Source organism: Hesperophylax consimilis, chromosome 19, assembly GCF_061612785.1.
Source record: "Hesperophylax consimilis isolate HC1 chromosome 19, BYU_Hcon_1.0, whole genome shotgun sequence".
Taxonomy (NCBI): Eukaryota; Metazoa; Arthropoda; class Insecta; order Trichoptera; family Limnephilidae; genus Hesperophylax; species Hesperophylax consimilis.
Window position 1 is genome coordinate 28,543,599 of NC_142854.1, and position 20,702 is coordinate 28,564,300.

Sequence of the window (20,702 nt, forward strand, 5' to 3'; positions counted from 1 at the left end):
TTCCTCACCTTCCTCTTGCTCATCTCTTTCTCCTCCCCGCTACCTGAGGATGCCAGAGTCTCACTGGCTCCAGGCGGACAGTTAAGACTCTTGTGCGGTTTAACATAAAAAAAATGTAATAATCTGTTTGTGTTGGTAATCTATACTAATCAATCAGCTGTTTAGTCTTAGATTTTTGACATATACAGGGTGTCCGGGGTAGAAGTGCCCTAACGTAGGTAATTCTAATGTTTTATATTTATTTTCCCATACAAACCAATCAAATTTTTAATCTTAAAACTACCTTAAAACATTGGAATTTCTAAAAAGTTATTTATCTTTTTTACTTTTAAAATAATTTTGAAACACTCCATAAGTTAGCGCACTTTACCCCCGACACCCTGTACATACTTTTAACATATTATTTAATTAATATGGGAAATATACTTTCTGCGGTTTAAAGTCAATTTATCCACTTAGATTTCACCGTTTATCTACTAATTACTCATTAATTAACTCATTTTGTATCGCCCTGGTTTAAGACCACCATTCAGTTTTGAAACGTTACTTGAAATGGCTTTGGCCACGTTTGGTGACCAGATCTGAATAGCCAGCTACTTCCTCACCTTCCTCTTGCTCATCTCTTTCTCCTCCCCGCTACCTGAGGATGCCAGAGTCTCACTGGCTCCAGGCGGACAGTTAAGACTCTTGTGCGGTTTAACATAAAAAAAATGTAATAATCTGTTTGTGTTGGTAATCTATACTAATCAATCAGCTGTTTAGTCTTAGATTTTTGACATATACAGGGTGTCCGGGGTAGAAGTGCCCTAACGTAGGTAATTCTAATGTTTTATATTTATTTTCCCATACAAACCAATCAAATTTTTAATCTTAAAACTACCTTAAAACATTGGAATTTCTAAAAAGTTATTTATCTTTTTTACTTTTAAAATAATTTTGAAACACTCCATAAGTTAGCGCACTTTACCCCCGACACCCTGTACATACTTTTAACATATTATTTAATTAATATGGGAAATATACTTTCTGCGGTTTAAAGTCAATTTATCCACTTAGATTTCACCGTTTATCTACTAATTACTCATTAATTAACTCATTTTGTATCGCCCTGGTTTAAGACCACCATTCAGTTTTGAAACGTTACTTGAAATGGCTTTGGCCACGTTTGGTGACCAGATCTGAATAGCCAGCTACTTCCTCACCTTCCTCTTGCTCATCTCTTTCTCCTCCCCGCTACCTGAGGATGCCAGAGTCTCACTGGCTCCAGGCGGACAGTTAAGACTCTTGTGCGGTTTAACATAAAAAAAATGTAATAATCTGTTTGTGTTGGTAATCTATACTAATCAATCAGCTGTTTAGTCTTAGATTTTTGACATATACAGGGTGTCCGGGGTAGAAGTGCCCTAACGTAGGTAATTCTAATGTTTTATATTTATTTTCCCATACAAACCAATCAAATTTTTAATCTTAAAACTACCTTAAAACATTGGAATTTCTAAAAAGTTATTTATCTTTTTTACTTTTAAAATAATTTTGAAACACTCCATAAGTTAGCGCACTTTACCCCCGACACCCTGTACATACTTTTAACATATTATTTAATTAATATGGGAAATATACTTTCTGCGGTTTAAAGTCAATTTATCCACTTAGATTTCACCGTTTATCTACTAATTACTCATTAATTAACTCATTTTGTATCGCCCTGGTTTAAGACCACCATTCAGTTTTGAAACGTTACTTGAAATGGCTTTGGCCACGTTTGGTGACCAGATCTGAATAGCCAGCTACTTCCTCACCTTCCTCTTGCTCATCTCTTTCTCCTCCCCGCTACCTGAGGATGCCAGAGTCTCACTGGCTCCAGGCGGACAGTTAAGGCTCTTGTGCGGTTTAACATAAAAAAATGTAATAATCTGTTTGTGTTGGTAATCTATACTAATCAATCAGCTGTTTAGTCTTAGATTTTTGACATATAGAGGGTCTCCGGGGGTAAAGTGCCCTAACGTATGTAATTCTAATGTTTTATATTTATTTTCCCATACAAAACAATCAAATTTTTAACCTAAAAACTACCTTAAAACATTGGAATTTCTAAAAAGTTATTAATCTTTTTTACTTTTAAAATAATTTTGAAACACTCCATAAGTTAGCGCACTTTACCCCCGACACCCTGTACATACTTTTAACATATTATTTAATTAATATGGGAAATATACTTTCTGCGGTTTAAAGTCAATTTATCCACTTAGATTTCACCGTTTATCTCAGAAGTTAAGGTTCTATAAATTTGGTAAATTGTGGCAAGTGATCGATCAAAATGTTTTTGCAAAAATTATTTACTAAGACAAGCTTGTGCTACATAGGGGAAAAATAACCTGCCAGTGTCTCCACAACATCAAGCACACACCTGCTTTGCATCAAACCTGGGATGCTTGCTTCTTAAAACTAGAACCACATTCGCTCAACGACAATTCTGGTTCATCGCTCCTAAAAATACAATGCCTTAAGTCAATGCACTACGTAGTAATTTAAAATCATGTGTTTTTGGTTTGAAAATTTGGTCGCCTAGAAATGTTTCAGATGCTTTAATTAAATACTGCGAGTAGAATACATCTTGGCCTTTGAAATAATCGAGTATTTTTTAGATAAGTCTTTTTATAAGCCCAGAAAAAAATAATGTATAGGCCTATGAAAACTGCTTTAGAGTTTAAAATCTCCTACTTACGAACCCATTTTTGGTTATGTTTTTTATTGTATAATGTGGCAAATTAAGTTATTTATAAAATGATCGAAAAAAAAATAAATATTTATGCCTGAACATCCACAAAATAATAAAAGGCACTTTTGGCCATGTTTTTTTCTTGCATAAATAAAAACAGACGGATGGTGTTAAGCTCGAATTTAAACCTTATCGCCATCTACGTAAGGGTTGTTATTGATAGCGGCTCAATTTAAAATATCACACGACGTGGTGTATCGCCTTAAGGTTAAACGTGACGCTCGTTATATTCTACGCGTTAGATAGATGGCGTTAATTAATTAATTTTAGTAAAATACGCTTTTTGTAAGGTATTGCTTTACAATTACTTTAATATTAATATGAAAAAATAGTTTTCTCCGATTAAAAACTCAATTCTTTTGAGAAAGGTATACAATTTTTTACAAATACAATATTTTGCCGATGATTTAATCCAATATTATTGTATTTGTATGCTTTTCTCGAATGAATTGAGATTTTAAACGGATTTCTTTGTATGGGATCTGTCACTTTGACAGATGAAAGTCGCGTAATTACGGCGCTCCGTAAATTGTTCTGACACTTTCTCAGGCTGTAGGTAGGAGAGGGGGTCGCATAATTTTCAAATATATCCTGGCTAGCAGATCACAACGCGTATCGACACCACGCCCACACTTATAACACATCATCTTTTTAGGTGTGACAGGTCTGTATGGGATTTGAACGCTTTGAACTTGCGTAATCTGTCACCGCCTTTATTAACCTTACATTTTAAAATATATATTTTTCATTGTATAATCCACTTTTTACGTAATCAAGAACTTTTTATGTTATTTTATTTGGAAGGGTTTAATGAATTCATATTATATTTCACCAACTAACAAAACAACGTTTTTTTTCATCCTGAAAACGATTTGATTCGACAACGGAGTGATTTTGTTGTTTGTAATTGTTACATCTGTAAACTACACTAATAAAACTTACTTTTTGAGAATTTTTTATTAAAAATGCAAATTAGAAATCGCTAAGTACTAAATAAATTCAATTTGCCGCCATTGAAAGGAATGTCAAAGGCGTATGTTTCACTGGCGCCTCTAGCGGCTTGAATTGTTGATATTGTCCTATTTCACTGGAGTTGGACGAATTTTTTCCGACTTTATGTCCGGGTTAAATCTTCCCTAAAGGAAAAACTAAACCCTTCCACACACTTTTCCACAAATGATCATCTAGTCAATCCACATTATGCAAGCAAAATAAATACAAAACAAAACAAGAACAACACGTCAACTCACCAGAGATCAAATGGGAAAATAATTCAACGACTCCAGATATTTTCATATCAGAGGGTTCGGCTCGGTAGAACTTCTAACAGGGCCTATAAATCCTACTGATCCCTCAACATAAATATTTAAAAAATCTTTCGTAATCCTACATGTATTTATAATGACTCAATGCATTTTTATATACAAATTCTTCGACAGATCTAATACGCCTAAATTTTTAGTGAGAGAGCTAGGTATAGTGCCAGTAGCCGAAATAACGAACGGTAATATTTGTATTTTTTTTTATAGTGAATACCTCACAAGAGTCCCAACTGCTCCCGTCTGGAGCCAGTGAGACTATGGCATCCCCAATCGGGGGATGTTGTGAGGCTGAAGGTAAGTGGGGAAGGGAAAGAGGAAGGAGGGGAAGTACCTGGCTATTCAGATCTAGTCACTAAACACGGCTAAAGCCATTTGGAGCAACTTTTCAATTCTGAATGGTGGTCTTACACCAGGGCGATACTGGTAGTATCTTCCACTCTGGAACGTGCCGCAAATATACTATATATTATTTTAATTAATTAATTGTGAAATAACACAAATCAATCAAATAAAATTTATTTGCGCACGCCGGGTTCGAACCCGCGACCTTCGGAATGGCAGTCCAATGCGTTACCACTGGACTATGCCGGCCGTCTGTATAGTATAGTATATAGTATATAGTATAGTATACTGTATAGTCTGAGATGCCAAATTCTTTAAATCTAATGAAATGTCATTATTATTACTATAGGGTATTTGCGTCAACCACATATCCACGGGTATTTATCTACCTATCGATGGGTACTTGATAAGATATTATAATGCAAGGTACCTATGCGTAATTTGTTTATTTAAAAAAAGCTAAGAGGAAGGTCACTGTCTAAGTCTGATTTCGATAAACTCTGTATAAAGCCCGGGCTAGGCCGGGGACTTCAGCTAGTTATCTTGTAAAGAACTGTTTGATTCCTAAACCTAATGAAAATTACCTTATTAACTACGTCATAGAAAACGTGGATATTTTCCACAAAAAAAGCATGGCGGCCCATCTTTTCTGCCCAACGCTACATTGAAATTGAATGATGGTTTTATAGTATTTATTATTTTAAAAAAACCAATGTTCAGTGCTAAACTAGTAACGCAACAAGTAACAAACTGCAATACAAGACTCATACCAGTAGCGACAGGTCTTGACTTATTATATTTAGAACGGGAGTCGACTTAATTGAACGACGGCTCAATTGAACAACGGCAAAATTGAACGACGCCTCAATTGAACGACGGCTCAATTTAACGACGGCTCAATTGAACGACAGTTTAATTGAACGACGGCTCAATTGAACGACGGCTCAATGGAAAGACGGATCAATTGAACGATGGTTCTATTGAACGACGGCTCAATTGAACGACGGCTCAATTGAACAACGGCACAATTGAACGACGCCTCAATTGAACGACGGAACAATTGAACGACGGAACAATTGAACGACGGCTTAATTGAATAACGGTTTAATTGAACGACGGTTTAATTGAACAACGGATCAATTGAACGACGGCTCAATTGAACGACTGCTCAATTGAACGACGGCTCAATTGAACGACGGCTCAATTGAACGACGGCTCAATGGAACGACGGCTCAATTGAACGACGGTTTAATTAAACGACGGTTTAATTGAACGACGACTCAATTGAACTACGGCTAAATTGAACGACGGCTCAATTGAACGACCGCTCGATTGATCGGGATCCGTGAGGTCAGAGCGTATGAGCAATGATAATACTGTGCTCGCCCGATACTGCTCCCAGGGTATGAATGATCGTACGACTCTTACACCCATATGCATAGTCGGTTCCTCGAGATTTCCTCCACTCGACTGTGACTCGACTCAACCTCAAGGATAAAGTTGGTATGCAGAATTGAAAAAACTATCCTCGACTTGAGCAAATTCCTCAGTCGAGTCGAGTAATGAACTGTCAAACTCAAGGTACATCGCGATCTACCTTGAGGCCTCCTCAAAGCTTGTTAACAGCGCGCAACCACATTATTTCTGAGGTTAATTAGCATAATGAATAATTTCCATGATTTTATTGACTACATTTATGAAGATTTGTACCAATATCGTCCTACAAAGCGGTATTTACGGGATGCAGAAAATCCGCTGGAATATTTTGATGATGTGGAATTCCGAAGAAGATTTCGATTTAGAAAAGATACAATCATAAATGTCCTCTTGCCACTTTTGAATTTAACACCGAGTGCCAATAACCGAGGTCTTCCAATACCACCTCTGTTGCAGCTTCTCATAGCAGTGAGATTTTATGCCACAGGGAACTTTCAGGTGAGTACACAATACACATGGCTAGGTACAACTTTATTTATTTACCTAGGTATTGTGATGCAAGCAAATATATGTATACCTACCTTCTAATAATCTATTTTTAACACAAACAATTTATATGATTTTGTTTGTTTGGTTTGCAGATTGTATGTGGAGATCTCCACAAACTGAGTCAAGCTGTGGTATCTCGAATAGTTACTAAAATATCTAAAGCACTTGCATTGAAAATCGGACACTACATTAAATTTCCCAATGTAGACGAGAGGTCAGATGTTAAAAGAAAATTTTATCAACAGGCTGGATTTCCTGGCGTTGTTGGTACTATAGATTGTACACATGTACCAATCAAGAACCCAAGGAGGGAAAATGGAGAAGTTTATCGAAACAGAAAAGGATTTTTTTCTTTAAATGTTCAGATTGTGTGCGGCCCACATATGGAAATATATGACATAGTGACAAGATGGCCAGGTTCTGTACATGATTCGCGTATATTTACCAACAGTCGATGCAGGATGCGATTTGAAGAGGGTGACCTAAGAAATAGTGGTATACTGTTAGGTGACAATGGATATGCCCAAACATCTTACATGTTTACCCCGATTCTCAATCCTCAAACACCACCACAACAGCGTTATAATAGATCACATATCAGCACAAGAAACATCATAGAGAGGGTTAATGGTGTTTTGAAAAGGCGATTTGCATGCCTAAGCAGGAAACTGCAAAACAAAATCACAACTGTTCCAAATATTATTGTTTCTTGTGCTATTTTGCATAATATTAGTATACAAACGAATGAAGAATTGCCAGAGCCACTAAGAGAACCAGAGATTGCCTTACCTGTGGTACAGGAAAATGAACGTGGTAGCATTATTAGAAATAACTTTATTATAAGACATTTTACTTAATTATTTTTAATAAAATTTAAACACAATGGTTTGTGTTTTATTTTTTTATTTTTTCTGTAGAACACAAAAACATAAATAAAATTTTAAAAATCATTTTTTTAACTTTTGTAACCTAAGTTCAGCCTCCTCCCGTTGGACCTGGTTTAAACGGAGAAGCTCTTCTGCACATTCTCTCTCCAGGCGAGCCTTATTGTACCTTTCTTGTGCCGCCTTTACTAACCACTCTTGTTCAGCAACCTTCAATTTATGTAGCTCTTCATCCATTCGCTGATTTTTATCATATTGAGCTTTTCTAAGGTTGAACTCTTCCGTAATAACACGGGCACGTGTATTTGTTGCACCTGAAATGAGTAAATACACAATTGCAGATTGATCACGTACCAATGAGTTTCCCTTAATTACTAATGTACATTAATAAATAAATAATACTTTTTTTATTTTGGAAATTGTACACAGAGCGCCATCAGTTCTACTGTAACAACTACATGCTTGTGTTGTAGATTCTGGATGGTTAATATACCTTCTACATAAATACTTTTTCTTTGATATAAACACATTATAAATATAAACATCCATAAGTCAGGTAAAAATGTCAGTATTCATCATACAAACATATGACCCTAGCAGGATCATGCCCTCAAATATGACTACCTTTTTGTTACACACTGTATAATATAAAATAAAATCCAAAACCTCACCTTGTCTTTGAGTTGCCTGAGCACCATGGTCAGGTAATTGTGACTCTGGTCGACGAGGAGGAGATTCCACAGATCGTCCTGTCAAAAGATATATCTCATGTTTATCCAAAAGTTTAAAAATTTATGTATTAGGTACTAATGACAAATATAAGCATAAATAAACTAACCAAGTTCGATGCTTTCTTGCTCAAGACTTTGACCTGCAGCTTGAACATGATGGAAATCTTGCATTTCATCCACCACTTCAATACCTGAAATATTTTAATGATATTGTATTGAAGCTAAAATTTGTTTATCTCAAGGGAACTAATAACTCTACAGGGAGAAAAGTAACACAAATTACATTGACTTTCATCTAGCACAGAGTCACTGTCACGGACAAACTGCATCTCCACATCAGTCTGGTCTTGAAGGGCATCGTCAATGTCCTGGGAACTCGGTGTAGGTATGTATGCCCCGCCTCCAGTTTTCATTCGTTCCCTTTTTTCTAGGGCTAGGACTTGCTTCCTCCTTGTCTTCAAATTATCCCAGCATTTTTTAAGTTGGACTTCTGTTCTCTAAAATAAACAACATTATTTAGGTTAGGCTATAAGATTATAGGTAGTAGTTAAATATATAAATAAAATTGTAAAGTATTCTACTTACTTTGCTGTTATTTTCAATAGAATTGTATTCTTCGGTAAGCCGGACCCATGCTACTTTGTTTGCATTCGGATTTCCTGCCCCGATTGTTCCCGTGGTGTTCAATTTATACTTAATAATTAATTCCCTCAAGCACGCCTTTTCCATTTCACTAAAAACTTGCCTCCCGGCCATAACAATTGTCTCACTAAACGAACGAAATCAAATTAACCAAATTATCTTCGCACTCGACAGTTGAGTTCGTTGAGTTGAATAACAGAATTGACAGATAGCACCACAGAAACAGAACACAATCTCAGAGGAAGACAGCCCATAGATAAAAAAAGTGAACCATAAACATATTCTCTACAGTTTGCCAACATAAAAATAAGAAATTTAATGACGTCATTCCTTCACTCAACCTCAACTCGACTTACTGGAGGTTCCTCACTGGAGGGTGAAGCCGTAACTGAACATACTGATTTCGAGGGAGTTTTTAAGATTTCCTTGAGGTGACCTCGACTAAGGTCGAGTGGAGGAGGTCTCGAGGAACCGACTATGCATATGGGTGTTAGTACCAATACGCCGCCTCGTATAACACGAGATAAATATGATGCTTGGTAGTTATTAGGTGTATTTCAATTGATCAATTCAATCAATCAGAACTAGCCAACAAAACCTTCTAAAATGTCAGAAGATATACGGTGTAAGTTAAAACAATCGATAAAACTAAAAAGACACCCACAAATCATCTTAAAAACTTAGATCAATATACCTAACTAAACAATACAAAATTGTATAGCGATCTCTCCCTCTTATTAGCAAAGTATACATGTAACAGAAGGAGATGTTTACTAACTTAACACGGAGTACATTTGACATCAGATTTCATTCGACCAATCATGGAGCGTATACATAGTAAAGCTTTTAAATTATTTTTAAAGAACGATGAGAGTAAAAATATTGCGACTAATTCGCATTCCGCGTCTGCCTGTTTATGCGCTTAGTCCTTCTAAACTACGCAACGTATCTTGATAGGGTTTTTACTATCATTTAGATAATTTCTTTCTGAAGGTTTATATATACAATACATGCATACTTTATTTATAAAAAGTACGAGAAAAGTCGATGTTTTGTAATCGAGTCGTAAAATTTCTTTTCGGGCGCTTATGTACATTGTAATGCTGGCTAAACCTTATGAGATACATCAAAATAATGTACTACAGAATTGTATATCTTAAAAAGGCATACAGAAACGTCCGCAATGGTATATGTCTATCCCCTAAAGATTATCTTCAGTAACGCCGGGTACATGTAAGCCAGTATAATTATATTCACAATCGGTGTTCTTTGATCTACATCGGAGGTTCCTTTCCAAACTTTTTTGCCCCGTAGACCACTTGCCAAATATTATTTTTTCTGTAGACCCCCCTGTCTGCCGAATATTGAATTTTCCTAAAACTATTAACGCCCCATGTGATAATCATTTATTTTTTTCGTAAAAAGATTCCCTACCCTTGCCTGCCCAACAACCGGGTGGCGGTATAGTTCCTCTGTTTTTGCATTATACAGACAGGGGCACCCTTGTGAGGTATTACACCAAATGAGAATGAAGCAGGATAAGCAACGGGAATTTCTTTCTTTATCTGGCCCTACAGAACTGCCCCTTAAGTTCTTTGTTAGCGATTATTCCGATCAGTTATTCTTGTCGTATGATATCCGATTCTTCAACATTCCATTTCCACGGTCAAAATGTCCTCAAATTTAATTTTGAAGTCTGTGTGAAGTACATCTAAATGTTGAGTGTCACTATTACGCTGGACATTTTTCAAAAACAAGTTGGGGAACTACGAAATTCGCGGCTTCCAATGTGCAATGTTTTGCTTGAATATATTAATTCTGACGAGAAAAGGAACGTAGACTCTATTCATACACCAATAAACAACTTAAGATATATAAACATACAAATATCAAATAAGTAATATATTAAACTATTATTATTGTGTCATTTACGGAACTCCTAAATATTGAGTTGAGGTAAATGGGAATCCGCTTGTATGTACCCCCATTTGAATCTCGTGGACCCCCATTTTTTTATCTTGCTGACATAGACCCCCAGCATGCCGATATCGACCCCTGGGGGTCCATATAGGCCACTTTGGGAACCTCTGATCTACATGAATATATTTTTTTCTCAAATTCCTTATTGTGCGGCTCGCTCCTAAACGACTCATCGCTACTACGAGTATAAATAGTAAGTACTTATGCATTATGTAGAACATGGACTTTAGGTTTATGATGTAGAATTTATAAGAAGATAAGATTGCTACTGCGAAGGCCGTACAATCGATCTATTGTGAAACTAGCCGCTATAAAACCAATACAGAAATACGATTCGATGTAATTCTTTGTTGAAATAAATATTAGGTCAAGTTTTTCAAGTCAATGTTAATAGTTTTAAAGAGCGTGCGTTTATTGCTTCTAAATGCTAATTTTAACTTAAATATTGAAATTGGTACATCGGACACACCGATATTTAGAGGTCTACAAGTTTATCTGTGCAGTAAATGCGTCGCTAACTATATTATATATTTTTTAGTTAACAGGAATATTTAGTTAATAGGAATAGGAAAAAAATGGATTCCTACCATAGACATATGAATATTAGTAGACCTGCCCTAAGTGATTGAAAGCGTATTATCCCCACTCCCCATACCGGTTCCATTGGAGCCGGCTGGGCTCGCATATGGCCTCAAGTGAAATTTGAAAACGTGACGTCATCATTCTTGTGCGAACTATGGTCGAGGCATCATCGGTTCATTTTACGAAATAACACGGCAAAATGTTGACTTGTACTATGAAAACTTGTAAAAATAGATGTGAAAAAGAGAATAAACCCAATTGTCGTATTACATATCATATATAAGCATTATTTTACTTTATTTTAAGCATATTCACATCGTATAATATGAATCAGTTGTTACTATCACATCGAGAAACGTCTGGACGCGAAACACAAAGCTGGTTGGTTGCTGGGAAGTAAATTATGAACATTTATAAAAGTGTCTTAACTAAATACTTAAACGAAATATTCGACTCTAAAAATAGAACCGAATTTTTTTGCCGAATTTGGACTTCGCAAATTTGTTCATAACGTGGCGAGTAATTTGCGCTCCCATGTAAAAATGTCTATTCATTCAAAAGCAGATTTTACTTTTAAGAAGTAAATGGTGATATTATAATGCGAGATGCCTATTTACTGTCAGATTGATTTATTGACGAATCACAGTCAGCTTCACCCCCTTCGTTCTTCAACAGTTGATTTTACCCCTCGCCATTATCTTCTCGTCTATTAATTCCTATGTCTGTGATTCCTACAGTCTGTCAAGAGGTCGAGAAAGAACGTGTTTATGGATAGCGTTAAGAGGAAGCACAAGCCAAAAATGTTTATATTCTTGGTTATACCTTATATTGTATGTAATAGGCATTAAAATCGCTTAAAAACGGAGTCTAGAAACGTTCGATTTCAAGCATAGAACTGGTTTTTATTTATTTTGTAAATAATTTTATAAGAAAGCAAAAAAGTTAATCAAATGAAACTGTCACAGATAATCTTAGCTATAATAATGTATTTTTTAAAGTTGTTTCCTTTACGCGTTCATATATTTATTGAAATAAATTTTTGTTTAGTAGTTTACATTTGTATTTTTTATTGAGTAATTTATTATTTTATTTGTATTCTAGTCAAGCGAAACAACAGGAAAACCTTCAATTTATCTAAAGCATATTTTTTGGTATTCATAATGTACACCAATCCGTTATAGAAATTAATCAAAATACTGATTAATTATTTATTAGTGTGCGCCGGTACACACGCAATATTAATACGGACCTCAATTATTTCAAGAAAGGAAAACAAATTCAATATTGTAGCGGTGATTCAATCCAATATTGTATTTGTATGCCTTTCTTGAAAGAATCAACTTTTATAAGGAAAAAACTATTTATTCATATTAATATTGCGTAGGTATATACGGGCACAAACAAATAATTCGTCTTAATATTGTAAACAACATCTCGCAAAAGTAATTAAATAATTAAATTAACGCCATCTATGAACTCGTTGATTATAACGAACGTCGCATTTAACATGCCTCACCTGGGAGATCCTGTGCATTTTTTGTTTGTTTTAAAAGCGAGGACAACTGCCTATCAGAACACGATAATCAACAATTTAATGATGCTGCATTGGCTTACAGACAGACTCACTTACAGACAGTTCTTTTGACATATATCACAAAATAGTAAAACTGTCCACAATGACCTTTTTATACTTGTAATTTTTGTTCTATTTCTCTTTGTCTTTTCAAGTTGCTCCCAATGACCTTTTTATACTTCTAAGTTTTGTTCTATTTCTCTTTGTCTTTTCAAGTTGCTCCCAATGACCTTTTTATACTTCTAAGTTTTGTTCTATTTCTCTTTGTCTTTTCAAGTTGCTCCCAATGACCTTTTTATACTTCTAAGTTTTGTTCTATTTCTCTTTGTCTTTTCAAGTTGTACCAACGTAACAACCCAATAATGTTACCCCTTGCATGTTCATTTCATTTTGTTTTTAATCTTCAATTTACATGTTATTTACCTTTAGGCCTTGATGAAAACAACCGCGCTCTTGGTGGATGTCATCTTTGGGGATATGGGGGACCTTTTTAAGGAAATAAAGGAGAGGAATTTCTGGGAAGGAAGATGGTTTGAGGGGTGGGTAGTTATTCAGGAGTTACTATATAAATCCATCCCTTCCACTGCGGTACAAGGCGATGCACGATGTGGTGAGAGTAGAAGGGACTCCCTCAACCGGCATCTCCCGATCTGGCATCTCCCACCATGCAGCTGATGGGCAGAAACATCCGCCACCAAGACCTGGACAAACCTCACCCATGAATGCTTGCCACTTGGGGTGATCTACGGCAGAGGTGTTGGTTATAGAATGAATTCCCGGGGCGACGGTACCCATACCCGCCACACAAAATGATTTTTTAATATGTTTACTGCACCTTTCTGTGATTTTAATTTGTAATCTTCTCTGTAATTTAAATTGGTTTTTAACTGTTTTATGAAGACAATGGTAAATAAATAATAAATTGTTTAAGTCAATCGCTTATCGTTATCCGGAAAGTATTCAACCGATATCGCTGAAAATCTCAAAGTTTGTTCTTATTAGTGCCAGAAGTGTTTAGAGAGTAGTTTAAATTGTAAAAGAAGTCGGGGACGTCCAAAGAAGACTTAAGAGGAAGCTACAAGCCAAAAATGTGTAAATTCGTGGTATACCTTACATTGTAGGTAATAGGCATTAAAATCGCTTGACAAACGGAGTCTAGAAAGTTCGATTTCAAGCACAAAACTGGTTTTTATTTATTTTGTAAATAATTTCATAAGAAAGGAAAAAATTTAATCAAGTGAAACTGTCACAGATAATCTTAGCTATAATACTGTATTTTTTAAAGTAATTTCCTTTATGCGTTCATACATTTCTATTGAAAAAATGTTTTTTTTAGTAGTTTACATTTATATTTTTATCGAGTAACTTATTTTTTTTATTTGTATTCTACTCAAGCGAAACGATAGCTAAACTTTCAATTTATATAAAGCATATTTTTTGGTATTCATAATGTACACCAATTCGTTATAAATATTAATCAAAATAGTGATTTAGCACTAAGCTTCGCCTCCTATTTCTGCACTGGAATGAAATATAGAGTTTAATTATATATGCTGTAAATACATATATATGATAAAATGTCATTTTTTAACAGTAAACATGTAGATTTCATGATATTACATTTAAAAAAAATTGTATAAAAGAAACAAATCAAATAATTATTTGTGGTAAACAGACGTACGTAATGAACAGAGAAAGAGGTGTGAGGACAATGTATGAGTTAATGTTTGAATAAGTCGAAGAACAAATACTAAAAAAAATATTTATTAAAAATTATTATTTCTTATCCATAAGTATCATTGAATCGCTGACAGCCCTGAATTGTTAATACCAAGTTGCGATGCCTTCTCAGCTATTCCAAGTACAATTAATTTAGTGGGTAACAATAAACTCACTACTGACTATTATCATAGACACCTCATACTTCGATTTATGACAGGTCTTGAACAATCCTAGTATAAATTAGTTCAACTATTGTTACACTGGTATATATTTATTTTGAATTACGCATTGTCTTACTGCACTTATATTAATAACTGCATCACTTGCAATAGTGTTTTTGTGTACATTGTTCTTTAATTTATTGCTATTATTATTCTGTGTGCCACTGTACGCTTGTAATTCAATTATCGCTGTATTGTAAAAGCCATTTTATGGCGTTTGAATAAATAAATAAATACTTATTATAATCATAGACATATGAATATTAGTAGACCTGCCCTAAGTGATTAAAAGCGTATTATCCCCACTCCCCATACCGGTTCCATTGGAGCCGGCTGTGCTCGCGTATGGCCTCAAGTGAAATTTGAAAACGTGACGTCATCATTCTTGTGCGAACTATGGTCGAGGCATCATCGGTTCATTTTACGAAATAACACGGCAAAATGTTGACTTGTACTATGAAAACTTGTAAAAATAGATGTGAAAAAGAGAATAAACCCAATTGTCGTATAACATTCCATATATAAGCATTATTGTACTTTATTTTAAGCATATTCACATCGTATAATATGAATCAGTTGTTACTATCACATCGAGAAACGTCTGGACGCGAAACACAAAGCTGGTTGGTTGCTGGGAAGTAAATTATGAACATTTATAAAAGTGTCTTAACTAAATACTTAAACGAAATATTCTACTCTGAACATAGAACCGAATTTTTTTGCCGAATTTGGACTTCGCAAATTTGTTCATAACGTGGCGAGTAATTTGCGCTCCCATGTAAAAATGTCTATTCATTCAAAAGCAGATTTTACTTTTAAGAAGTAAATGGTGATATTATAATGCGAGATGCCTATTTACTGTCAGATTGATTTATTGACGAATCACAGTTAGCTTCACTCCCTTCGTTCTTCAACAGTTGATTTTACTCCTCGCCATTATCTTCTCGTCTATTAATTCCTATGTCTGTGGAAAATACCCATTTTGCATTTTGCATTTCCATTTGAAATGGATTTATTTGAAATAAAGCACATCTCTGATTGTATCACATTTTAGGTGTAAATAGCACAAAATCATGATGATTAAATTAATTGTATCTTTTCTTTAAATTGTTAATTCATTATTTTTTTAATTGCGCGGCAACATTCCCTTTTCCATTTACTCCCCCATCCCGCCACAACACCAAAACCTGTCTCCCACTTCCACATCCATCTTGTATACTTATAAACACATATATTCTTGTATAATGCATTATATAAGTGTTAAGATTTGTTTGGGCTTGATGAAGTCTTCAATAACAGACGCATGGTTTTATTGTTTTTACTGCACAAAACTGCATTTCACTTTATTTAATGTTACAAAGAGTTAAATTATTCCCGACTCGGACAAAACACTTTTACTAATGGTCTGTAGACCATAATGACTGCTTGTTACTATTTTATAGGAGAGAAGAAGGAATCCAGTCGGCGAGGCTTTTTATAATCTAACCAAGTAAAACACATTGACAAGCTAATTGTAAACAAACACTGTCAAAGAAAGCCAATTGATAAGGCAAAACATCTGTTTTATCTGGTAGCCCTAGTTTTACCTCTGACCGCTAGGTGCTATGCAAGAGCCTGTAAAGTAATTGGTGGTGAACTTTGCTAATAGTTCGTACATTTTTAACAATAAGTTTATTACATTTGTTCTGCTTTCATTTTTATACTTGTTACTTAGTTCGACTTTTAAATTTGTTACTTAGTTCTGCTTTTTATATTTTAGCCTACATTCACTAATTATTTAGTTGTATATTACCAATTCAACCATCTGTGAACATTTATAATTGGTCTGCTTCTTTTCCATCCTCTTTTGTATATTAAATTAATATTAAGATTGTTTATGTTCTTTAAAATAAATAAATAAATTTCTATTTTTAAAATGCACCCAGTTAAATGTTACCACCCAGTTAAATGTTACCCAGTTAAGTGTTTGCTTATTGGCTAAAATCTGTCCAAAAATGCTCCACTGGTTAAGTCCCAGAGCAACAAAAATAAATAAATGAAAATAAATATTTTAATACATATACAAAAAATCTAGGTAGTCAGGAGTAATATTGAAAACTCTTTTAATAAATTAATAATATATTTAATTTAAAAAATACATATATAAAATCTAAACAACAAATGTCACTAAGAGGAAAAATCTATTAACTTAGGTAATTATTAACATTACTGTATAATTTATTATTAATTTTTTGTTCCAGCAAAACATATTCTAAGTATCTTAACACACTATGAGCGGGAATGGTATTTTTACCCGCGCGGCCGACTGGTGCTTATCCGCGGGACGGGTAAAAATACCCTTTACGCCGGCTCCACTTCAAAGGCGAGGAAGGAAAATTATTATTATTATTTCCCGTGACTATTTAATCTAAACGCTTGAAGACATTACAAACTACACACACATTCATATAACAAAAAAAAAAAGCCGTTGTTTCTTTTATGTACACACATACTCTTGCAATAATTAGGAAATTTTATCGTGTTAAATTTCAAAGATTGTTTGTTAGTTGTACTGGGAATATGAGTACCTATTATATTTTTATGACGTGTTATAAATTCATTGGACCTCTCTTATGAGATAATCCCGAGGATGTTATTACAATAATCATTTCCTGAATGACTTTTCCCGGCACTCGTTACTTGTGAAGATAGAGTGGCGCTAATATACACGTGCTTTAGTTATGATATACAGAGTTACAAAACAGACGTGTTTTTTTAGTGGAATTTATTTAATTGATATTTTCTTTTACCCTTCAAAAATGTCTTCAGATAATAACGAAAGTCATGAGGAAATATTCACCGATAATTTGTCTGCCCATTCTGGTGAAGATTTAGCTGAAGCGATATATTTTTGCGCTATTCGTGAAAAACACCCGCTAAATGCTAGAGTCTATTGTTTGAAGCGCCCGACTACAGTGTGTTAATAATCATAGATGAATAAAATTATATATCGAAATAGAAAGGTAGTTTGGCCATGAACCATTACTAGTGTGACACTTGTCGCTAACATCGTTCACTTCGCCTTCGTTTCTACCTATACACCAAATGCGTATATTTCTTTGGCTCTGCCATTTTGATAATCCGTGCAGTTTGGTTTTAACTCCGCAACAGCCGGCACAATTCTATGGCATATTTGATTTATTTATTATTATTGTATAACATAGAATTAATGAGATTGTAAACACATACCTACAAACATAATGCAGGGATCACACAACGACAATACAATACTGTTTTTTACCCGTTCCGGACCTATTGCCTTAGTGTGAACAGTATTTTGGAGGACTGGATAATAAACCAGAGATAGACTTGCAAGCTATTTCCCGAGGATAGTTTCTAATCCCTACCATTTCGCGCGGTCGCATTGTCTGAGTGTAAACACTTTTGGACAATAGCCTGTCGCTCTACGCGTACATATTACAGCACTCGAATCTCACATTTCAGCTTAAAAATGTTGTATCATCTTGGTATAAACGAGCGTTGTTTTTTATCCATTTTCGCAGCATTCCACGTTTGAACTTTAACTTTACTGTAGAATTGTTGTATTGTCCCATTGTTCTGCCCTACGCGGTCAAGGCTGTTTACGGAGCAGGGACACGACAATATTGCATTGTCATAGTGTGATCCTGGCGTTAAGAAGAGTGTGATTTTTTGCTTTAACACATTGTTAACTCAATAAAAATCTTCTGGTGTGACACTATTAAGTATAGAATTGTTCGTATTGTGACTGAAATAGGTTTTCTGCATAATTCATGGAAATAACAATTCAACACACCTTTAAAAAGTGGTATAAAGTCATGAAAAGCGATGAAACAAAAACTAGGTAAGGTTACTCAGTTAAGGTAAATAGATTAGTTTTTTCAATCGCTTTTAATGACTTTATATCAATTTTCAAAGGTGTGTTCAATTCTCATTATATTGAGTTATCATGTAACCACCTGCAAATAGACTGGCTACCTATTTGACTTCCCAGTCTTATGTGTCGTATCGCATCCCTGATAAAAGACGTATATGCACGTTGCATATACATACGTCTTTATGTCACGTCTCCTCTGAAACGATGTCAACAAATGTTGTGTTAGTGAATGGGTTAAACAAATCTACAGTTTTATTCCGAGATTGATGAAATTTCGCACACTTGATCTTCAAAAGAGGTGGAAGGTAACTGTATATATGAGATTTAAAAAAAACCCCAACTCCTTAACCTTTTAAACACAAGCATATCCATAAGGACATGTTTAAAAAATCATTTCTCTGAATACAAATAGATATTCTGGAGAAATTATTTAAGATAGAATATATAATTTTTTTAATTAAGGCGATGCACTACGTCGTGTAATATTTTAAATTGAGCCGCTATCAATAACAACTCTTACGTAGATGGCGATAAGGTTTAAATTCCCGCTTAACACCATCCGGCTGTTTTGATTTATGCAAGAAAAAAACATGGCCAAAAAGTGCCTTTTATTTTATTTTGTGGGTGTTCACGCATAAATATTTAATTTTTTTTCGATCATTTTATAAATAACTTAATTTGCCACATTATACAATAAAATCATAACCGAAAATGGGTTCGTAAGTAGGAGATTTTGAACTTTAAAGCAGATTTCATAGGCCTTTAAATTATTTTTTTCTGGGCTAAAAAAATACTCATGTAAAAAATACTCGATTATTTCAAAGGCAAAGATGTATTCTACTCGCAGTATTTAATTAAAGCATCTGAAACATTTCTAGGCGACCAAATATTCAAACCAAAAACGCATGATTTTGCATTACTACGTATAGCATCACCTTAACATATAAACACATTATCTAGTAAGACGGTACAATTTCAAAAAACATAATTTTGCAAAAAATTAGTTATTATGAAAATAGAATCAGATGGCGCATGGCGAAAATTTTGCAGCGACACAACAGGCGTTAAAACAGAATTTTGAAATTGTAAACACTTCACGTTCAAAAAAGATGAAAATCAATGTTTACATCTGATTTCGAAAAACTGTGTGTTTAATATTGAAACACTTTTGTGGTTGTTCCAAAGATCGGTTCCTACCTAAATTGCAGTCGAAAAAACCTTTGATTAACGAAGCAAAAAGATTTGAAAAATTGAAGGCCAAAAGCAAGTGTTTTTTTGTTGATTGATGTTATTTTCGTCGTTGCATATTTGTTCCCATTTAATAAATATTGTATGTTATCGAGAAAGATCAAAGAACGGTCATGTGGTGAAGCAATACTAGATGTACATCTATTGTACCCGGCGTTTCTCAACTTTTCTCTACTTTCAATAAATATAATATCCATGTATAATATATATATAAACCTTCCGGAAGAAAATCTCTAAATGATTGTGAAAACCCTATCAAACTCCGTTGCATTGTTTAGAAGAACTAAGCGCACGACAGATAGATGCGGATAGTGACTTTGTTTTGTACTACAGGGTTTTCCAATAAGAGGTGTTATTTTGAATAGCCCGCTATTTCGGTAGATGTTACTTTTGAAGCTGTCATTTTTTGACATTTGACAAGTAGAAACTACGCCATTAATAAAAATGGAACGATACACGCTTCAACGACGCATTGAAATTATTAAAATTCACTTGAGTGAATCAAATGCAAATCATCTTAAGTGATGAGGCCCATTTCCACCTCAGTGGCTTCGTCAACAAGCAAAATTGTCACATCTGGGGCTCGGAAAACCCAAGAGTTATTGTTGAAAAGCCTCTCTATCCTCAACGTGTGACTGTTTGGTGCGGTTTATGGTCCGCGGAGTCATTGGACCTTGCTTTTTCGAAAATGAGGCTTGAGCAACAGTTACGGTGAATGGATTGCGCTATCGAGAGATGATTAAAGATTTTTTATGGCCGGAATTGGATGGTATTGATCTGGACAACGTTTGCTTT

General features: G+C 34.6%; 1 protein-coding gene across 1 annotated transcript; it reads right to left on the reverse strand.

Annotated features, from left to right (window-relative positions):
* Positions 1 to 7,376: 7,376 nt before the first annotated feature.
* LOC149415072 (uncharacterized) lies at positions 7,377 to 9,107 on the reverse strand. The gene is made up of 5 exons (XM_089642923.1): positions 8,630 to 9,107; positions 8,328 to 8,541; positions 8,152 to 8,235; positions 7,985 to 8,062; positions 7,377 to 7,627 (listed from the first exon to the last, which is right to left on the reverse strand). Exons 1-5 carry the CDS (start codon positions 8,798 to 8,800, stop codon positions 7,377 to 7,379), a joined length of 798 nt encoding a protein of 265 aa, XP_089499049.1. The 5' UTR covers positions 8,801 to 9,107.
* Between the last annotated feature and the right edge of the window lie 11,595 nt (positions 9,108 to 20,702).